Genomic DNA, 20,605 nt, shown 5'->3' with positions numbered 1-20,605 from the left:
TCAAATATTTTTCCCCAAATATTTTTAGTTGTTTGAAAGTAGTTTGACAAGTAGAAATATTATTTGTGAAGGAGTAGAGTCTAAAACATTAACATATTCAGATGAAGAAAGAGCCGGATCTCAGCTGAGTTGACGGTTTCTTCAAGAAAAACGACAGTTTTACGTATTGTATACAAACCTTTCTCTCGAAGAAATCGTTCGGAAAAGCTGTTGTTTATACAATTATGATTTAAATAGAAACTTAAGATCGTGAATTAATATGTTGAACGAGGAAATTAAAACGATAAAACAAATACGTTTAAGCAAACAACTTTGGTTTATGAAACTTTGTCGACCGCCTTTTGTCCTTCAAGTGAGTGTGTGTGCGTAGGTGTTGTGGGTCTTTTAAGATGTCGTCCTCTACACTTGTGTCTCCACAACAGACAGTTGCCGTCCGTTCTACAAAGTTTCATCATGAATACTCTGCCTAAACAATCTATCAAAGAAAAACTTTGGTTTACTTGCATGCATCAGACTCAAGATCTCCACGTGAGCTCGACAACTGACATATTTAAGTGTTTACAAACAAATACGTAATCTTCTGAACGTCGTCAGTGTATTGTATCACGACGATATTTTTTTTTTACACTCATCCTAAAGTTGATCCTCAACGTGATCGAGTTCGGGCCAGCCAAGCACTTTGATGAAATTGTGTGCTTATTAAAATACAATTTTCTTTTTTGTTTGTGTCATGCGATAACACTTCTTCTGCCTCGAAGGTTGCCATGGATTCTCATTAGAACTTATTTGTTTAATTGCAGCGTGTGTAATTTTAAGTGAATCGCAGAAGAATCAAAAGTTGATGGGTGGGTAAGAAACTTTTTGACGAAAGTGGTGAGTGTGAAACCAGTATAGAACATATGGTGGCTATCAAGGTCAATTTAAAACCTTAGAATTTTATGTAAAATAGTTTCGAGCTCGGCATGGCCAGGTGATTAAGGCACTCGACTCGTAATCCGAGGGTCGCGGGTTCGAATCCCTGTCGTACCAAACATACTCGCCCTTTCAGCCATGGAGACGTTATAATGTGACGGACAGTCCCACTATTCGTTGGTAAAAGAGTAGCCCAAGCGCTGGCGGTGGGTGGTGATGACTAGCTGCCTTCCTTCTAGCCTTACAATGCTAAATTAGAGACGAATAGCACAGATAACTCTCGTGCAGCTTGGCGCGAAATTCAAAAACAAAATCGTTTCATTGTAGACATTTTTCTTCATATTTGTGCTTTTATAACCTACAAAATGATTTCTTATAACACTAGGCTTTGATGAAAATCTTCAATTAACTGAATAGTTGATTGAGGTGAATACTCCCTAATATGAAATAACATTAACTGTAGAGATGTACATAGTGAATCCCACCGAGATGGCGGATACTTTCCCGGTGCCCTAGACTCATCAGAGCGACAAAAAATGTGAACATTGATCGCGTCTTCTTTGACTTACGTAGATACAAAACATCATTTGAAAAAATATACGAATTGGTGAGGCATATAACATTTTTTCCCTGCGACACATGATAGATACTGATAGTGCTGGCTACTTACACTCGTACTTAAAACTGCCACATGTGCCAAAACACAACCAACGATAAATACGTTAAAATGTTTCCAACGTATTAGTCCAACACACAAGTGTTAGCGACACACAAAAACGTTTTACTAAAACAATGCTAACTGACTTGTTGAGGTAGCGAAAAGTCTACTTCAAGTTGTACGTGCGGATTTGTGTTATCTAGTTGATTGTATGTACGCTAGTTTCAAGTCCGTATGATAATCATACAGGTGGTTTTTTTTTGTTTTTTTACTGAACCGTCGTAATGACAGCTGAGGCTCCAGATGTAAACCTGTACATGTATGAAATATGAATTTGTTTTTGTTTGTTTGTTTTGGATTTTCGCATAAAGCTAACATGCTTGGCCATGCCGGGCCCAGAACCAAGTAACAATTCTTTAAACGTACAGGGTTTCGGAAAGTCAGTTTTGTAATCATATTTTATTCAGTCTATTTCAAGCCAGCAACTGATAGCGGTGTTTAAAAACAAAATAATAAGGATTGTTTTTTTTTTTTTTGAATTTCGCAGAAAGCTACACGAGGACTATCTGCACTAGCCGTCCCTAATTTAGCAGTGTAAGACTAGAGGGAAGGCAGCTAGTCATCACCACCCACCTCCAACTCTTGGGCTACTCTTTTACCAACGAATAGTGGGATTGACCGTCACATTATAACGCCCCCACGGCTGAAAGAGCGAGCATGTTTCGCGCGACCGGGATTCAAACCCGCGACCCTCAGATTGGGAGTCGCACGCCTTAACAGGCTTGTCCATGCCGGGCCATGTATATGACGCATGCGTTACTAACCGTATATGAAAATTAGCAACACAACGTTCGTTCTGCGTAAAGAAAAATAGTAGATACAAACCATTATACGGCACCTCCCAAATCGGTTATTTGTTAATCGAACACTAATAACGTGCGTTGTGTTTTATAGGACACTAATCACGAAACTGGAAATTCCTGGGTTTGGCTTACATTATGTAAATACACCACTGATTAGTAGCATTTTGTCTTTACAGTTTACTATGTTTAAATTGCAGTTTTTCCTTGTTCAAAATAGTTGAAATTATTTTTTTACCTTAATGTTATCATTATTGAATACTCTTTGCTTTACCAAAAGGAGCCGAAATGTCCGCATATAAGTTTTTTTGTGTACTGTAAAAGTATCGTAAAACATAAAGGCTTGAAGATAGAAATGTTTTCATGTAATACATAACCCTTGGATCATAAGTGTTAAAAATGATATAGCAATATGTTTTAACTGAGTTAAAATAATTGTTCAAAATCATGATATAACAATATGTTTTGACTGAGTTAAAGTAAGTGTTCAAAATAATACATTTGGACTCGGCATGGCCAAGCGTGTTAAGGCGTTCAACTCATAATCCGAGGGTCGCAGCTTCGAATCCCGGTGGCACCAAACATGCTCGCCCTTTCAACCGTGGGGCGTTATAATGTGACGGTCAATCCCACAATTCCTTGATAAAAGAGTAGCCCAAGAGTTGGCGGTGGGTAGTGATGACTAGCTGCCTTTCCTCTAGTCTTACACTGCTAAATTAGGGACGGCTACTGCAGATAGCCCTCGAGTAGCTTTGCGCGAAATTCAAAACAAACAAACAATACATTTTAACTGAGTTAAAGTAATTTTTCAAAATTATGAGAAAACAATAGTTTTAATAGAGTTGAAAGTATGAGACTGTCTTTCTGCAGTACAACCACATATGTTTTCTAGGATTGTTTGTTTGATTGTACAACCACATATATGTTTTCTAGGATTGTTTGTTTGATTGTACAACCACATATATGTTTTCTAGGATTGTTTGTTTGATTGTACGCTTTGTTATTAAACGCAAGCCTAAATAATGGGCTATCTATGCTGTGCTGCCCCCGCTAGTACAGCGGTATGTCTCCGGATTTATAACGCTAAAATCAGGGGTTCGATTCCCCTCGGTGGGCTGAGCAGATAGCCCTTTGTGGCTTTGCTATACGAAAAACACACAAACACACACATCTGTGCTGTGCCCACCACAAGTACTGAAATCCGGTGTTTAGGAAGGTGGTGGTGGTGGGGATATTTTCGATTTAAATTTCATGACGGTACTTTCATCAAATACTATAAATATTTCCTTCTTACATCAAATATAAACAGAATGAAAAAAGTGGCTATATTAAATAACTGACAAAAATATTTTAACATTTTAAACCTGATCAAGCCAAACAAAGATAGTAACTGTGTTGTATACTGACGGTTCACAAGCAAAGCATCCGTAAGTATCTGTTGCTTTCTAGGAAAGAATAAAATTGAACGACAGCGTCGCTCACAATAGTCCTAACTGTGTTTGTTTTGTTTTTGTTTGTTTGTTTTTAATTTTGAGTAAAGCTACTCGAGGGATGTCTGCGCTAGCCGTCCCTAATTTAGCAAAGTAAGACTTGAGGGAAGGCAGCTAGTCATTACCACCCACTGCCAACACTTCGAATACTCTTTACCAACGAATAGTGGAATTGACCGTCACATTATAACTCCCTTACGGCTGAAAGTGCGAGCATGTTTGGTGCAACGGGGATTCAAACCCGCGACCCTCAGATTTCGACTCGAAAGCCTTAACCCACCTGGCCATGCCGGGCCTACTGCAAGCGAAATGGTACAAAGTTTACACTAAGTATACCTAGAAGCGCTGATAATCATGCGATGACGTAATTGCACGTGACATTCGTCAGCGCGTGGAGACAAGTTGCACACAACAAAATACCCGTTATAGTTCTCTGAAGAAACAGTCAGGTATCAGCCTCTCTACCTTGAAGAGTCTTCTACTGCAAAAGTTGTGACAATACCATGCATTTCTGTTGTGCGGTGTTATTTCTTATTTAGCTTGTGTTGTGCTACGGTTACCAATGTTTTAATTAACACTTCAGAGGGTTGTTGTCCGATTAACTGAGAAAGAAATACGTTTGTTTTTTCCGTTGTCGTATTTTTTACGAAATAGTTTTCCGGCGATAAGGTTTGATTTGATTACCTTTACGTAATATTGCGTAAAACGATTGTTGTTTAACGACGCCCTGGAGAATTGGGTGCACCTTGTGGGTGCTTGTTAAATCAATCCTCATGTATGGAGCTAATTTCTAGCTCTCGAAGCTTATATGAAAGCTTAAAGAACTGGTGAAAAGAGTGAAAAATGCGTATTTTACTAGCGGTCGTTGTTGCTTATGTAGCGTTAGTGCTGTGCTCGTGCATTAGAACCGGTATTTGTGCAAAACGTATGCTTAAACCGATCGGGTTTGTTGTCTCGCCTAGAGATGCTTTTCATAACATCTCTGGCAGAGCTAAAACTCCGCATGAAAAGCCATATACACCTTTACACAATTTCGTAAACAAAAACGTTTTAACAGATGCGATACAAACAGCAATGGATGTTTCTGAACAGACATCTGACATACATATGTCTGGAGAAGTAACAACACCGAAAACATCATCCATAAAGAAAGGTAGGCCAATTTTATATATATAAACAGACACTCGTATTCCATTGTTCATGGCTACATTATTATAATATTTATATTTTCTGTCGTTAAAAAACAAGACAATCTAGGGCGTTTTATTGAGCATATTTTCCCCTTGAGACTGCATCATGTTAATGTTATATAGGTTTTAGAGATAGAGATTTATATAATTTTTTTAGTTTCTCTGCGATAAAGGAGGGGTTATGAACTTTAAATAATGTGGTGATGGATACTATGCTAAATAACAAAAACTCCTTTACTTCAACACAATTTATTTATAACCTATTATTAAGGCCCACCATGATCAGGTGGGTTACGACGTTCGACTCGTAATCCAAGGTTTGAATCCTCGTCTTACCAAACATGTTCGCCCTTTCAACCGTGGGAGCATTATAATGTGACGGTCAATCCCACTATTCGTTGGGGAAAGAGTAGCGCAAGAGTTGGCGGTGGGTGGTGATGACTAGCTGCCTTCCCTCTAGTCTTACATTACTAAATTAGGGACGGCTAGCACAGATAGCCCTCGAGTAGCTTTGCGCGAAATTCAAAACACAAACAAAACAAACCTATTATTACAGTATTTATTTGATATTACCTCACCACACGTTTTATATAAACTTTAAGAATTCAACATATATATATATTTACTTAAAACATGGTACTCACTGTAAAATGGTCAGAGTGATCTTGTAGGAGCATGTATGGGTGCTTTTTGTTTGTTTTTGAATTTCGAGCAAAGCTACACGAGGACTATCTGCGCTAGCCGTCCCTGATTTAGTAGTGTAAGACTAGAGGGAAGGCAGCTAGTCATCACCACCCACCGCCAACTCTTGGGCTACTCTTTTACCAATGAATAGTGGGATTGACCGTCACGTTATAACACCCTCACGGCTGAAAGGGCGAGCATGTTTGGTATGACGAAGATTCATATCTGCACTCTCAAATTACGAGTCAAACGCCCTAATCACCCGGCCATGCCTGGCCAATAGAATCTATATAATGCTTATTACAAATAATAATTTATATACAAACATTTTAGACACTTACAAACATTACCGAGTCGTCTATCTGATCTGGAACTGAATCGTGTATCGACGGTATTCAGTGCACGAGTACATTTTTCTTGATGACTAGCTAGCTAGTTGATTCAGTAAACACACATAAGTTTTTACACCGACGACAATATCTTATGTCCCCGTAGACAGAGTAACGTCTGAAGTTAATTCACTGAAGGTTTTAATGTTCGATATCTATATTCGAAATCAGAGGTATGTGGTATGCTGACTGTAGCGAACCAACAATATTATTGTCTCTCCGCTTGTTGTGATTTATAAACTTTAAAGCCCAGTTTCTAGAAAGTTTAGTTCGCAACAATACTGGCAATCACTAGCATTTTACATATCCACGTTGTACGTTGTTGATTCTTACGCTCGAGAATCTTCAGCAAATTTTGAGAACAGATGGGACTTTCGAATACATAGTTAATTATATAAGTTATATGCATCTCGAAATATATTAACTAAAACAAACATCAATATTAAAATAATATACGGTAGTAAATCCATTACAATGATGGCTGTTGAAGTAGAAAGTTCGTCTATATTTATGTATTACTGAAATATTGGCGACCATATTTTTTCACTACATACCTATGAATGTAGTTAACGTCAAAGGTAATAAATGTTAAGTAACATCTGTAATGGGTTGAATAAGTTGTAAACCATCATTAGCATGTCTCTTGTTCCAAACTATCATCCCAGAAAATTTGGTTGTAATTGGTCCAACGACCTAGACGTGGTTAGATTATAAACAGACAAACATACATGTTTTTTTGTGTTCTATGTATATAGATACTGTTAGGAAATTTTCAGTTTCTTCGCATTTCCCCGAAGGAGTACATCTAGGGATAGACATAGTCTTGGCTGTTTAATTGGATATATTTCTGCCCTGCAAAAATCACATTCTAAAGATCTTCCAACATCATGTATAGACTTTGATTTATAGTAATTATTCTGATCATAATCATAAATCACATTCTATAGAACTTCAAACATCACTTGTAGACTCTGATTCGTAATAATGATTCTGATCATAATCATAAATCACATTATATAGATCTTTTAACATCATGTGTAGACTCTGATTCGTAATAATGATTCTGATCATAATCATAAATCACATTCTATAGATCTTCCAACATCATGTGTAGACTCTGATTCGTAATAATGATTCTGATCATAATCATAAATCACATTATATAGATTTTTTAACATCATGTGTAGACTCTGATTCGTAATAATGATTCTGATCATAATCATAAATCACATTATATAGATTTTTTAACATCATGTGTAGACTCTGATTCGTAATTATGATTCTGATCATAATCATAAACCATATGCTATAGAACTTCCAACATCATGTGTAGACTCTGATTCATAATAATGATTCTGATCATAAGCTGTTTTGAAACACACTTCTTTGATCTCAGTATTGTATATCTTGTTCTGTTTTACCAGCAGTTCATTCTTTCAGTCTTCTTCTTGTCATTCTGTCACGATCACCTTCTTTTATGGCAGCAGTTTTGAGTTTTGTTAATTGTCCCAGCTGCTCTTCTCCAAACCATTTTATCTCTCTCTTGACTCTGAATTTAGTGGTTTCCCTGGATGTCTCTTCTCCTAGCTATTATTTCTCCCTCTTGACTCTGTCTTTAACGGTTTCATTGGGTGTCTCTTCTCCTAGCTATCCTTTCTCCCTCTTGACTCTGTCTTTAACGATTTCATTGGGTGTCTCTTCTCCTAGCTATTCTTTCTCCCTCTTGACTCTGTCTTTAACGGTTTCATTGGGTGTCTCTTCTCCTAGCTATCCTTTCTCCCTCTTGACTCTGTCTTTAACGATTTCATTGGGTGTCTCTTCTCCTAGCTATTCTTTTCTCCCTCTTGACTCTGTCTTTAACGGTTTCATTGGGTGTCTCTTCTCCTAGCTATCCTTTCTCCCTCTTGACTCTGTCTTTAACGATTTCATTGGGTGTCTCTTCTCCTAGCTATTCTTTCTCCCTTTTTTTCTTGAATTTGTCTTTAACGGTTTCATTAGGTGTCTTTTCCTTCTAGTTGTCCTTTCTCTCTCTTGACTCTGCCTTTAGTGGTTTCATTGGGTGTCTCTTCTCCTAGCTATCCTTCCTCTCTCTTCACTCTGTCTTTAGTGGTTTCATTAGGTGTCTCTTCTCCTAGTTGTCCTTTCTCTCTCTTGACTCTGTCTAATACCAGCTTTATCAACTGTTTCCTGTGCTCTTATCATTTCTCTACCTTGAATTTGTCTTGTAACAGTTTCTCTTGCTATTTCTTTTGACTTTTTTTGTTCCATCCTTTTGGCTAGTTTTTATTTACCTGAATACAATGACTTGAGAACTCGTTTGGACATTTTCACACACTAAAGTAGGGGTGTAATTTGTGTGTACACTTCACAAAGTTGACTTGTTTTGGAAATTACAAAGTAACACTTCTTATATATATACACAGGTATTATTATGCCATTTACTTACAATTAATGCCGAGGCAAGAATAATCGTGCGATCTTCCTGGGGTAATGGTGAAACACTGTGAAACTAAGGGCAAATATGTTTACTTTCTCTTCACGTTATTAAGTAATTGACGGCCATTTACTGTGTTATATAAAATGTAAGAAAGTGTTTTTCTTTTTATTTGTTTACTTGTGTGTGTGTAAGGTCGTGGCGCCATCTACGAAGGTAGTTAAGGTTAACTTATTTCAAAGATAATGAATACTGAATAACAGCAAAAATGGAGCTAGAGGGACTTATGAACCACCAATAGCATGCACCTTGTTTCAATCTATCATCCTACATAATTTGGTTGAGATTGGTCCAGCGACCTAGGAGTAGTTAAATAACAGACAGGCAGACAGACAGATATTTGTGCTTTATGTATATAGGTAAGCACAGGAAAGATTTATGTGAGAAAACGAACATATTATATCTTATGATTATCTCAGCAAAATAAATTAATGGATCCTAAAGACGGGGAGACGGGAGATATTTATGTGAAAAAAAGAAATTTGATCTTATAATGAATTTTTTATTCATTAAATAATTATTTGTTTATTTCAGACACTCACCAAAAGCTCACAAAAGTGCTATTCATGCTATCAGTTACTAATTTTGAGCTAAGAGAATAGAATAACACGATTTGTTATCAAAAGCACACACCACCAACTCTGAAGCTATTCTAATCAAATAGCAGGACTTTACTGTCCTTCTTACAACAAAGTTCGTTGGGATTGATTAACATTTTTTTTCAGTATTAAAGACAAAAATTCAACCATAGTTTACCCTTAGTTCTAAGTATTTTAAATCTATTGTTTACTCATAGCTCCAAATGTTTGTTTTAAAATTAAACTATGGTTTACCATTGGTTCTATATACTTTGGACTAGCAATAGTTTCAAATACTTGTCCCATATTTAAACTATGAACTTTCAGTCGTTCCAAACAATTGCTCAGAATTAAACTATGGTTTACCCATATTTCTAAACACTTCTTCCAAAACAAACTATGGTTTACCCATATTTCTAAACACTTCTTCCAAAAAAAAACTATGGTTTACCCATATTTCTAAACACTTCTTCCAAAAACAAACTATGGTTTACCCATATTTCTAAACACTTCTTCCAAAAACAAACTATGGTTTACCCATATTTCTAAATACTTCTTCCAAAAACAAACTATGGTTTACCCATATTTCTAAACACTTCTTCCAAAAACAAACTATGGTTTACCCATATTTCTAAACACTTCTTCCAAAAACAAACTATGGTTTACCCATATTTCTAAACACTTCTTCCAAAAAAAACTATGGTTTACCCATATTTCTAAACACTTCTTCCAAAAACAAACTATGGTTTACCCATATTTCTAAACACTTTTTCCAAAAACAAACTATGGTTTAACGATATTTCTAAATACTTCTTCCAAACACAAACTATGGTTTACCCATATTTCTAAATACTTCTTCCAAAAACAAACTATGGTTTACCCATATTTCTAAATACTTCTTCCAAAAATAAACTATAGTTTACCCATATTTCTAAACACTTCTTCCAAAAACAAACTATGGTTTACCCATTTTTCTAAATACTTCTTCCAAAATAAACTATGGTTTACCCATATTTTTAAATACTTCTTCCAAAAACAAACTATAGTTTACCCATATTTCTAAACACTTCTTCCAAAAACAAACTATGGTTTACCCATATTTCTAAACACTTCTTCCAAAAAAAAAACTATGGTTTACCCATATTTCTAAACACTTCTTCCAAAAACAAACTATGGTTTACCCATATTTCTAAATACTTCTTCCAAAAACAAACTGTGGTTTACCCATATTTCTAAACACTTCTTCCAAAAAAAACTATGGTTTACCCATATTTCTAAACACTTCTTCCAAAAACAAACTATGGTTTACCCATATTTCTAAACACTTTTTCCAAAAACAAACTATGGTTTAACGATATTTCTAAATACTTCTTCCAAACACAAACTATGGTTTACCCATATTTCTAAATACTTCTTCCAAAAACAAACTATGGTTTACCCATATTTCTAAATACTTCTTCCAAAAATAAACTATAGTTTACCCATATTTCTAAACACTTCTTCCAAAAACAAACTATGGTTTACCCATTTTTCTAAATACTTCTTCCAAAATAAACTATGGTTTACCCATATTTTTAAATACTTCTTCCAAAAACAAACTATGGTTTACCCATATTTCTAAACACTTCTTCCAAAAACAAACTATGGTTTACCCATATTTCTAAACACTTCTTCCAAAAACAAACTATGGTTTACCCATATTTCTAAACACTTCTTCCAAAAACAAACTATGGTTTACCCATATTTCTAAACACTTTTTCCAAAAACAAACTATGGTTTACCCATATTGCTAAACACTTATTCCAAAAACAAACTATGGTTTACCCATGTTTCTAAACACTTCTTCCAAAAACAAACTATGGTTTACCCATATTGCTAAACACTTCTTCCAAAAACAAACTATGGTTTACCCATTTTTCTAAATACGTCTTCCAAAATAAACTATGGTTTACCCATATTTTTAAATACTTCTTCCAAAAACAAACTATGGTTTACCCATATTTCTAAACACTTCTTCCAAAAACAAACTATGGTTTACCCATATTTCTAAACACTTCTTCCAAAAACAAACTATGGTTTACCCATATTTCTAAACACTTCTTCCAAAAACAAACTATGGTTTACCCATATTTCTAAACACTTCTTCCAAAAACAAACTATGGTTTACCCATATTGCTAAACACTTCTTCCAAAAACAAACTATGGTTTACCCATATTTCTAAACACTTCTTCCAAAAACAAACTATGGTTTACCCATATTGCTAAACACTTCTTCCAAAAACAAACTATGGTTTACCCATTTTTCTAAATACTTCTTCCAAAATAAACTATGGTTTACCCATATTTTTAAATACTTCTTCCAAAAACAAACTATGGTTTACCCATATTTCTAAACACTTCTTCCATAAACAAACTATGGTTTACCCATATTTCTAAACACTTCTTCCAAAAACAAACTATGATTTATCCATATTTCTAAACACTTCTTCCAAAAACAAACTATGGTTTACCCATATTTCTAAACACTTCTTCCAAAAACAAATTATGGTTTACCCATATTTCTAAACACTTCTTCTAAAAAAAACTATGGTTTACCCATATTTCTAAACACTTCTTCCAAAAACAAACTATGGTTTACCCATATTTCTAAACACTTCTTCCAAAAACAAACTATGGTTTAACCATATTTCTAAATACTTCTTCCAAACACAAACTATGGTTTACCCATATTTCTAAATACTTCTTCCAAAAACAAACTATGGTTTACCCATATTTCTAAATACTTCTTCCAAAAATAAACTATGGTTTACCCATATTTTTAAACACTTCTTCCAAAAACAAACTATGGTTTACCCATATTTCTAAATACTTCTTCCAAAAACAAACTATGGTTTACCCATATTTCTAAACACTTCTTCCAAAAACAAACTATGGTTTACCCATATTTCTAAATACTTCTTCCAAAAACAAACTATGGTTTACCCATATTTCTAAACACTTCTTCCAAAAACAAACTATGGTTTACCCATATTTCTAAACACTTCTTCCAAAAAAAAACTATGGTTTAACCATATTTCTAAACACTTCTTCCAAAAACAAGCTATGCTTTACCCATATTTTTAAATACTTCTTCCAAAAACAAACTATAGTTTACCCATATTTCTAAACATTTCTTCCAAAAACAAACTATGGTTTACCCATATTTCTAAATACTTCTTCCAAAAACAAACTATGGTTTACCCATATTTCTAAACACTTCTTTTAAAAACAAACTATGGTTTACCCATATTTCTAAACACTTCTTCCAAAAACAAACTATGGTTTACCCATATTTCTAAATACTTCTTCCAAAAACAAACTATAGTTTACCCATGGTTCTAAATATATATTAAGATTTAAATACACACAATTGAAGAATTATAGGTCACAGCAGCGAATCACTAGGAAGGTAAACATTCAGCTACATGTTTCCATTAGTTTTACTGTTGTACAGACAAGCAAGTTACGTCATAAGTAAGATATACAAGTACGATTTAGTGAACTGGAAAGATGCGAGTAAAAAAAGATGAGATACCACCTAAGTAACGCAATGATGGACTTCATTAATGTCAGTTTATGGAAGTAACTGACTTTCTATGCAATCCATAAACATATTAAGTAGTATTGGAGGTAAGGGATTATCTCATTTATGTAGGAAATATTGTCCTGAAATTAACACGTTGTGTTCTACACAGATGACCCCTAGTAGCTCAGCGGTATGTCTGTGGACTTACAACGCTAAAAACCAGGTTTCGATACCCGTGGTGGACAGAGCACAGATAGCCCATTGTGTAACTTTGTGCTTAATTCAAAACAACATCAACACGGATTTCATTAAGACGAAAATAACTAACCGGAACCGGAAGTGCTAGGTGTAGTTCACAGAATTTTCGTTTCAGTTGTTCCATTGTTTCTTCTACTGATACATAAGTGAATAACGAACCAACGTGGAAACTGGACATTTTTTATTCCAACCTTTGACGGGGTGTTTTCTTTCTTTTTTTTAACTGGCATAATTCATATTGTTTGTGACAGCGAAAATCTTTCAATAATTAAATCTAAATAGTACATTAATAGGTAGAAATAAAAATGATTATAAGCTATGTTAGATATTCAACGTGATGAAAAATAAATAGTCAGTTAAATAACGAAACGGACAAGTACGTTTCATCGAGTCAGACAGATAGACAAGTATGTATGTTTTAATGAGTTTGATACACTGAGATGAACATTTAGTAAGATAGATAGACAAGCAAGTTTCAGCGAGTTGGGTAGACAGATAGGTAAAAAGAAAAACATGTTAAAGTTAGGTTGGTGAGAAAGGCAAGGTGTAATTAGATCGGCAATAATATATAAGTTATAGTTACTTAAATAAAGTAAGATATGACTAGATATATAGTCGGGACGATGTTATGAAGATAGACAGATAAATAAATTGATAAATAATATTCTGTGAGTTGTTTGAAATATTTTCTTTTTGGTCTATACAACCATAAAAACCGGTAAACTAAGTTATTTTTCTGGCACGTTGCCAAAAGTCATTAAGATGAAATCATGTGATTTCTAAGCACCAATTGTTAGTATTTCTAAAAAAATGACGTAGTAAATTCGACTGCCAACAAGGAAGAAGACGGTAAGTATAATAATACGGTGTATTCAAACAGCACTGATTTTCCCCCTGAGAGTGATAAGATAGGTCTTCAAAATAACTGGAGATTCGTCAGGATACTTACTGCGAATTAATCCTGTAATCTCTAACTAGCTGAGCTTGTGAAAACAAGTGGGCGATCACAGTGAACTAACTTTATTTAAACAAATACAGTGAAAATGTACTTTACTTGCCACAATGGACTATTATCTTTACTGGAAAGGTCAGGTTTGAAGTAGTTTTTTGATGTAGTAAATAGACTAACTCAGATCAGGTCATACTGATCTAACTCTCTATAAATCTTATTCCAGACTGAATAAATATCATGTCACTTTCTCTTTTTTAACTCGTTAACATCAGGTTTACTCAGAGTGACTAAAGCTACTCACGTGACTGTTTATTACCAATGAAACATAAGAGAGGTTATAACCTCAAAATATCACAAAATTGCCAGTGAAATAGAGAGCTGTCTAACTTCGCATAGTAAAGAAGACTTTGCAGCTATCTTTATCACATGAAGAAAAAAGGTGCTATTCTAGGTGAATAACACAGAACAATAAGTAGCTGGAGCAAAATGAAGTTATCAACTTTCTTGACCATCGCGTTATACGAAAACTTCGTTTACCTGCATAATTAAGAGTATTTGATAATTTCTAATATATTTGTTTTTTTATAGCAAAGCCACATCGGACTATCTGCTAAGCCATTTCTGATATTAATAAACGGGGGTATAAAGTGTATGCTATACTTATATATCATAGTAGGTTTTCGAATATTGTTTCTCTTATGAATTCCTCTCACAGTGGTAAATTTTTCTTAACGAAGTACAAGTTCTTATCTTCACCAAGACGTGACTTCACAAAGTATTTATTATCAAGTGCAAATTATGATACTTCTTTAGGTAATATTCAATTTTAAATACTAAAAACAACCGAAAAAAAACAACGAAATTTGATATCGGCTTACAAACAAAAGTAGTATTCCATTTGTAATATCAAAACAAAAACTTAACGGACTAAAAACATTTGATTTAACATTATTATGTCAAAATAATCTAATACATTTTGGCCTTTATTCCACGATATAAAAACTGACTGGTTTGGTCTGTTTTCTATAAGACGAGCATTTGATTCAGAAACATGTTACCGTGAAATATTTTGATGAACCTTGACCACCATGGAGAATCGAGCCTTGGATTAAAGTGTTGTAAGTTCTCAAACGTATTGCTCGTTCACTGGGGATGATGCGTTTGTTCACGCTACAAAAAGCTATCTGTAAAAGCTGTTCCTAATTTTGAACTGTTAGCTGGAAGGAAGGTAACTATAGCTAACATTATCCGCCGCCAACTGTTTGGCTACTCCTGTCTCACCGGCTCTCCGTCCCACCAAACATGATCGCTCTTTCAGCCGTGGGGCCGTTGTAATGTGACGATCAATCTCATTATTCTTTGGTAAAACGGTAGCTCACGAGTTGGCGGTAGGTGGTGTTGATTAGCTGTCTTCCCTCAAGTATGTCATTAAGGATGACCAGCGCAGAAAGCCCTCCTGTAGCTTCGCGCGAAATACAAACCAAGCCAAGCTTGTCTGATATGATATACCAGGACTTCATCGTCATCAAGATGCAAAGCGCGATTTGTTTGTTACGGCAACAGAAGACGAACCACGGACCCTCGGATCCAGAGCCAGTCACGTTAATCACTTGGACACCGGGAAACAAGTGTACTTACATATTTTATTATTAAGTTCTTGTGCGCAGAAAAACTATACATAACAGTTTTTGTTATTACTACGATAACAAGATAAGACAAGTTATGGTAAGAATGCACGTGATCATGTTTTTTTATGCAGGTAAGGTGTTTAATTGGAACTTATTTAACGGGTACACAAGCTCTCATTGGCTGGCGTGCTTAATTATATCAAGTGCATTTTGTACTTATTTCTTTATATTATCAAACTGACATTTTTAAAAGACGCACACACAAACACATATATACGTTACATGTAAATGTAATGTATCGAGATCACCTTATCTTCCAAAGTTTTGATTTCAGATAAACGCTGTTTTAATTTATTATTTTCTTTTAATTACTTCAGATCTCCCTCAATCTACAAAAATCAATAAATCCCGAAAAAAAAAATCACATACTGATGATTTGGTTATAGATTTTTCTTCACGTGAGAACCACTTCGGTTCTGTGAAAGTAACTTATAAATTAAGGATTTTCACACCCTTGTGGCCCCCTAGTGGCTCAGCGGTATGCCTGCGGACTTAAAACGCTAAAATCCGAGTTTCTATACCCGTGGTGAGCACAGCACAGATAGCCCATTGTGTAGCTTTGTGCTTAATTTTAAAACAACAGCAACAACAACACACCCTTGTGCAAAAAATATTGATATGAAAATAATAGTTTGTTGTTTGCAGGAAGGTATTAATTGTTTAGATTTTTTCACAGACATTTCTGCGTCAACTGGACCTAATTACGCTATTTTTATGTAACGCAAAGACTTATATTGACAGACATTCTGAAACATCCAAAGCATCATAGGTTTCACGAAACATAAATATCTATATTTACAGGAATTCTGGAACACCCAAAGTGTCATGGCTTTCACGTAACATGAAGACTTACATAAGCAGTAATTGTGCAACATCCAAAGTATCGTAGCAAAGAGATGGAATCCATTTGTGTTTCTATTAGTGGATTGAGGATATAAAAAATAACAGTAGGGAGAGTGAATCTATTTGTGTTTCTATTAGTGGTTTGAGGATATAAAAAGTAACAGTAGGGAGAGTTAATCTATTTATGTTTCTATTAGTGGTTTGAGGATATAAAAATAACAGCAAGGAGATGGAATCAATTTGTTTCTATTAGTGGCTTGAGGATATAAAAATAACAGCAGGGAGATGGAATCCATTTGTGTTTCTATTAGTGGTTTGAGGATATAAAAATAACAGCAGGGAGAGAGAATCTATTTGTGTTTCTATTAGTGGTTTGAGGATATAAAAATAACAGCAGGGAGATGGAATCCATTTGTGTTTCTATTAGTGGTTTGAGGATATAAAAATAACAGTAGGGAGATGGAATCCATTTGTGTTTCTATTAGTGGTTTGAGGATATAAAAATAACAGCAGGGAGATGGAATCTATTTGTGTTTCTATTAGTGGTTTGAGGATATAAAAATAACAGCAGGGAGATGGAATCCATTTGTGTTTCTATTAGTGGTTTGAGGATATAAAAATAACAGTAGGGAGAGAGAATCTATTTGTGTTTCTATTAGTGGTTTGAGGATATAAAAATAACAGCAGGGAGATGGAATCCATTTGTGTTTCTATTAGTGGTTTGAGGATATAAAAATAACAGCAGGGAGAGAGAATCTATTTGTGTTTCTATTAGTGGTTTGAGGATATAAAAATAACAGCAGGAGATGGAATCCATTTGTGTTTCTATTAGTGGTTTGAGGATATAAAAATAACAGCAGGGAGAGAGAATCTATTTGTGTTTCTATTAGTGGTTTGAGGATATAAAAATAACAGCAGGGAGATGGAATCCATTTGTGTTTCTATTAGTGGTTTGAGGATATAAAAATAACAGTAGGGAGAGAATCTCTATTTGTGTTTCTATTAGTGGTTTGAGGATATAAAAATAACAGCAGGGAGATGGAATCCATTTGTGTTTCTATTAGTGGTTTGAGGATATAAAAATAACAGCAGGGAGAGAGAATCTATTTGTGTTTCTATTAGTGGTTTGAGGATATAAAAATAACAGCAAGGAGATGGAATCCATTTGTGTTTCTATTAGTGGTTTGAGGATATAAAAATAACAGTAGGGAGAGAGAATCTATTTGTGTTTCTATTAGTGGTTTGAGGATATAAAAATAACAGCAGGGAGATGGAATCCATTTGTGTTTCTATTAGCGGTTTGAAGATATAAAAATAACAGCAGGGGGATGGAATCCATTTGTGTTTCTATTAGTGGTTTGAGGGTATAAAAATAACAGCAGGGAGATGGAATCCATTTGTGTTTCTATTAGTGGTTTGAGGGTATAAAAAATAACAGCAAGGAGATGGAATCCATTTGTGTTTCTATTAGTGGTTTGAGGGTATAAAAAATAACAGCAAGGAGATGGAATCCATTTGTGTTTCTATTAGTGGTTTGAGGGTATAAAAAATAACAGCAAGGAGATGGAATCCATTTGTGTTTCTATTAGTGGTTTGAGGGTATAAAAAATAACAGCAAGGAGATGGAATCCATTTGTGTTTCTATTAGTGGTTTGAGGGTATAAAAAATAACAGCAAGGAGATGGAATCCATTTGTGTTTCTATTAGTGGTTTGAGGGTATAAAAATAACAGCAAGGAGATGGAATCCATTTGTGTTTCTATTAGTGGTTTGAGGGTATAAAAATAACAGCAAGGAGATGGAATCCATTTGTGTTTCTATTAGTGGTTTGAGGGTATAAAAATAACAGCAAGGAGATGGAATCCATTTGTGTTTCTATTAGTGGTTTGAGGGTATAAAAATAACAGCAAGGAGATGGAATCCATTTGTGTTTCTATTAGTGGTTTGAAGATATAAAAATAACAGCAAGGAGATGGAATCCATTTGTGTTTCTATTAGTGGTTTGAGGGTATAAAAAATAACAGCAAGGAGATGGAATCCATTTGTGTTTCTATTAGTGGTTTGAGGGTATAAAAAATAACAGCAAGGAGATGGAATCCATTTGTGTTTCTATTAGTGGTTTGAGGGTATAAAAATAACAGCAAGGAGATGGAATCCATTTGTGTTTCTATTAGTGGTTTGAGGGTATAAAAATAACAGCAGGGAGATGGAATCCATTTGTGTTTCTATTAGTGGTTTGAGGGTATAAAAAATAACAGCAAGGAGATGGAATCCATTTGTGTTTCTATTAGTGGTTTGATGGTATAAAAAATAACAGCAAGGAGATGGAATCCATTTGTGTTTCTATTAGTGGTTTGAGGGTATAAAAATAACAGCAAGGAGATGGAATCCATTTGTGTTTCATTTGGTGTTTCCATTTGTGTTTATATTAGTGGTTTGAGGGTATAAAAAATAACAGCAAGGAGATGGAATCCATTTATGTTTCTATTAGTGGTTTGAAGATATAAAAATAACAGCAAGGAGATGGAATCCATTTGTGTTTCTATTTGTGGTTTGAGGGTATAAAAATAACAGCAAGGAGATGGAATCCATTTGTGTTTCTATTAGTGGTTTGAGGGTATAAAAATAACAGCAAGGAGATGGAATCCATTTGTGTTTCTATTAGTGGTTTGAGGATATAAAAATAACAGCAAGGAGATGGAATCCATTTGTGTTTCTATTAGTGGTTTGAGGGTATAAAAATAACAGCAAGGAGATGGAATCCATTTGTGTTTCTATTAGTGGTTTGAGGGTATAAAAATAACAGCAAGGAGATGGAATCCATTTGTGTTTCTATTAGCGGTTTGAAGATATAAAAATAACAGCAGGGGGATGGAATCCATTTGTGTTTCTATTAGTGGTTTGAGGGTATAAAAATAACAGCAAGGAGATGGAATCCATTTGTGTTTCTATTAGTGGTTTGAGGGTATAAAAATAACAGCAAGGAGATGGAATCCATTTGTGTTTCTATTAGCGGTTTGAAGATATAAAAATAACAGCAGGGGATGGAATCCATTTGTGTTTCTATTAGTTGTTATAAAGGAAAAAATAACTTTTAGTGAGAATTTATTACGGCCCGTCAGAAAATAATGATTAAATTACAGTGAAACTATTTCATAATATGTCGAAGTTTGTTTTTTATAAGAAGAGAGAAGCTACAATGAAAGATAATGTTAGATTAAAACATCCGTACGCTGAAACTGTGATAACATTCTTGTAATATGATTAAATGGAAAACAAACAGTACTTGAGTCAGCTGACAAGTATTTTTTGGTTAGAGCAAAGCCATATCGCGCTATCTCCTGAGTCCACCAAGGGGAATCGAACCTCTGATTTTAGCGTTATAAATCCGTAGACTTATCGCTGTACCAGCAAGGGACAATCTGCTAAGAGCAGAATGATAAGTTATTATAGAAAGTAGCTGACTTTCATTAACAACAGTTCATCTGGTTACCTTTTGTTTCGGCTCGGCAAGGCCAGGTGGTAAAGGCACTCGACTCCTTATCTGAGGGTCACAGTTTCGAATCTTCATCACACCAAGTACGGTCGCCATTTCAGCTGTGGGGGTGTTATAATGTGACAGCCAATCCCACTAGGGCCCGGCATGGCCTAGCGCGTTAAGGCGTGCGCTTTGTAATCTGAGGGTCGCGGGTTCGCGCCCGAGTCGCGCCAAACATGCTCGCCCTCCCAGCCGTGGGGGCGTTATAATGTGACGGTCAATCCCACTATTCGTTGGTAAAAGAGTAGCCCAAGAGTTGGCAGTGGGTGGTGATGACTAGCTGCCTTCCCTCTAGTCTTACACTGCTAAATTAGGGACGGCTAGCACAGATAGCCCTCGAGTAGCTTTGTGCGAAATTCCAGAAAACAAACAAATCAATCCCACTATTCTTTGGTAAAAGAGTAGCTCAAGAGTTGGTGGTGATGACTAGGTGCCTTCTCACTAGTCTTACACTGCTAAATTAGGGACGGCTGGCGCATATTGCCCTCGTGTAGCTTTGCGCGAAAT

At 35.1% G+C, this 20,605-nt stretch overlaps 1 protein-coding gene across 3 annotated transcripts in view; it reads left to right on the top strand.

Moving 5' to 3' along the window:
- The first annotated feature begins 4,325 nt into the window (after nucleotides 1-4,325).
- The window catches only part of LOC143251066 (uncharacterized), a 43,677-nt gene continuing 27,397 nt past the window's right edge, over nucleotides 4,326-20,605 (top strand). Inside the window, exon 1 of one of the 3 annotated variants that reach the window (XM_076502418.1) lies at nucleotides 4,326-5,073. In XM_076502418.1, coding sequence (XP_076358533.1) covers nucleotides 4,764-5,073 — 310 coding nt within the window. In that variant the 5' untranslated portion in view covers nucleotides 4,326-4,763. The remainder of the gene's footprint in view (nucleotides 5,074-20,605) is intronic. The other 2 variants (XM_076502417.1, XM_076502416.1) reach the window with 2 other exon arrangements.

Source organism: Tachypleus tridentatus, chromosome 5, assembly GCF_004210375.1.
Source record: "Tachypleus tridentatus isolate NWPU-2018 chromosome 5, ASM421037v1, whole genome shotgun sequence".
In the NCBI taxonomy this organism is placed as follows: Eukaryota; Metazoa; Arthropoda; class Merostomata; order Xiphosura; family Limulidae; genus Tachypleus; species Tachypleus tridentatus.
The sequence above is the reverse complement of the archived record's forward strand: the minus strand, read 5'-3'. Positions and strand labels throughout refer to the sequence as shown.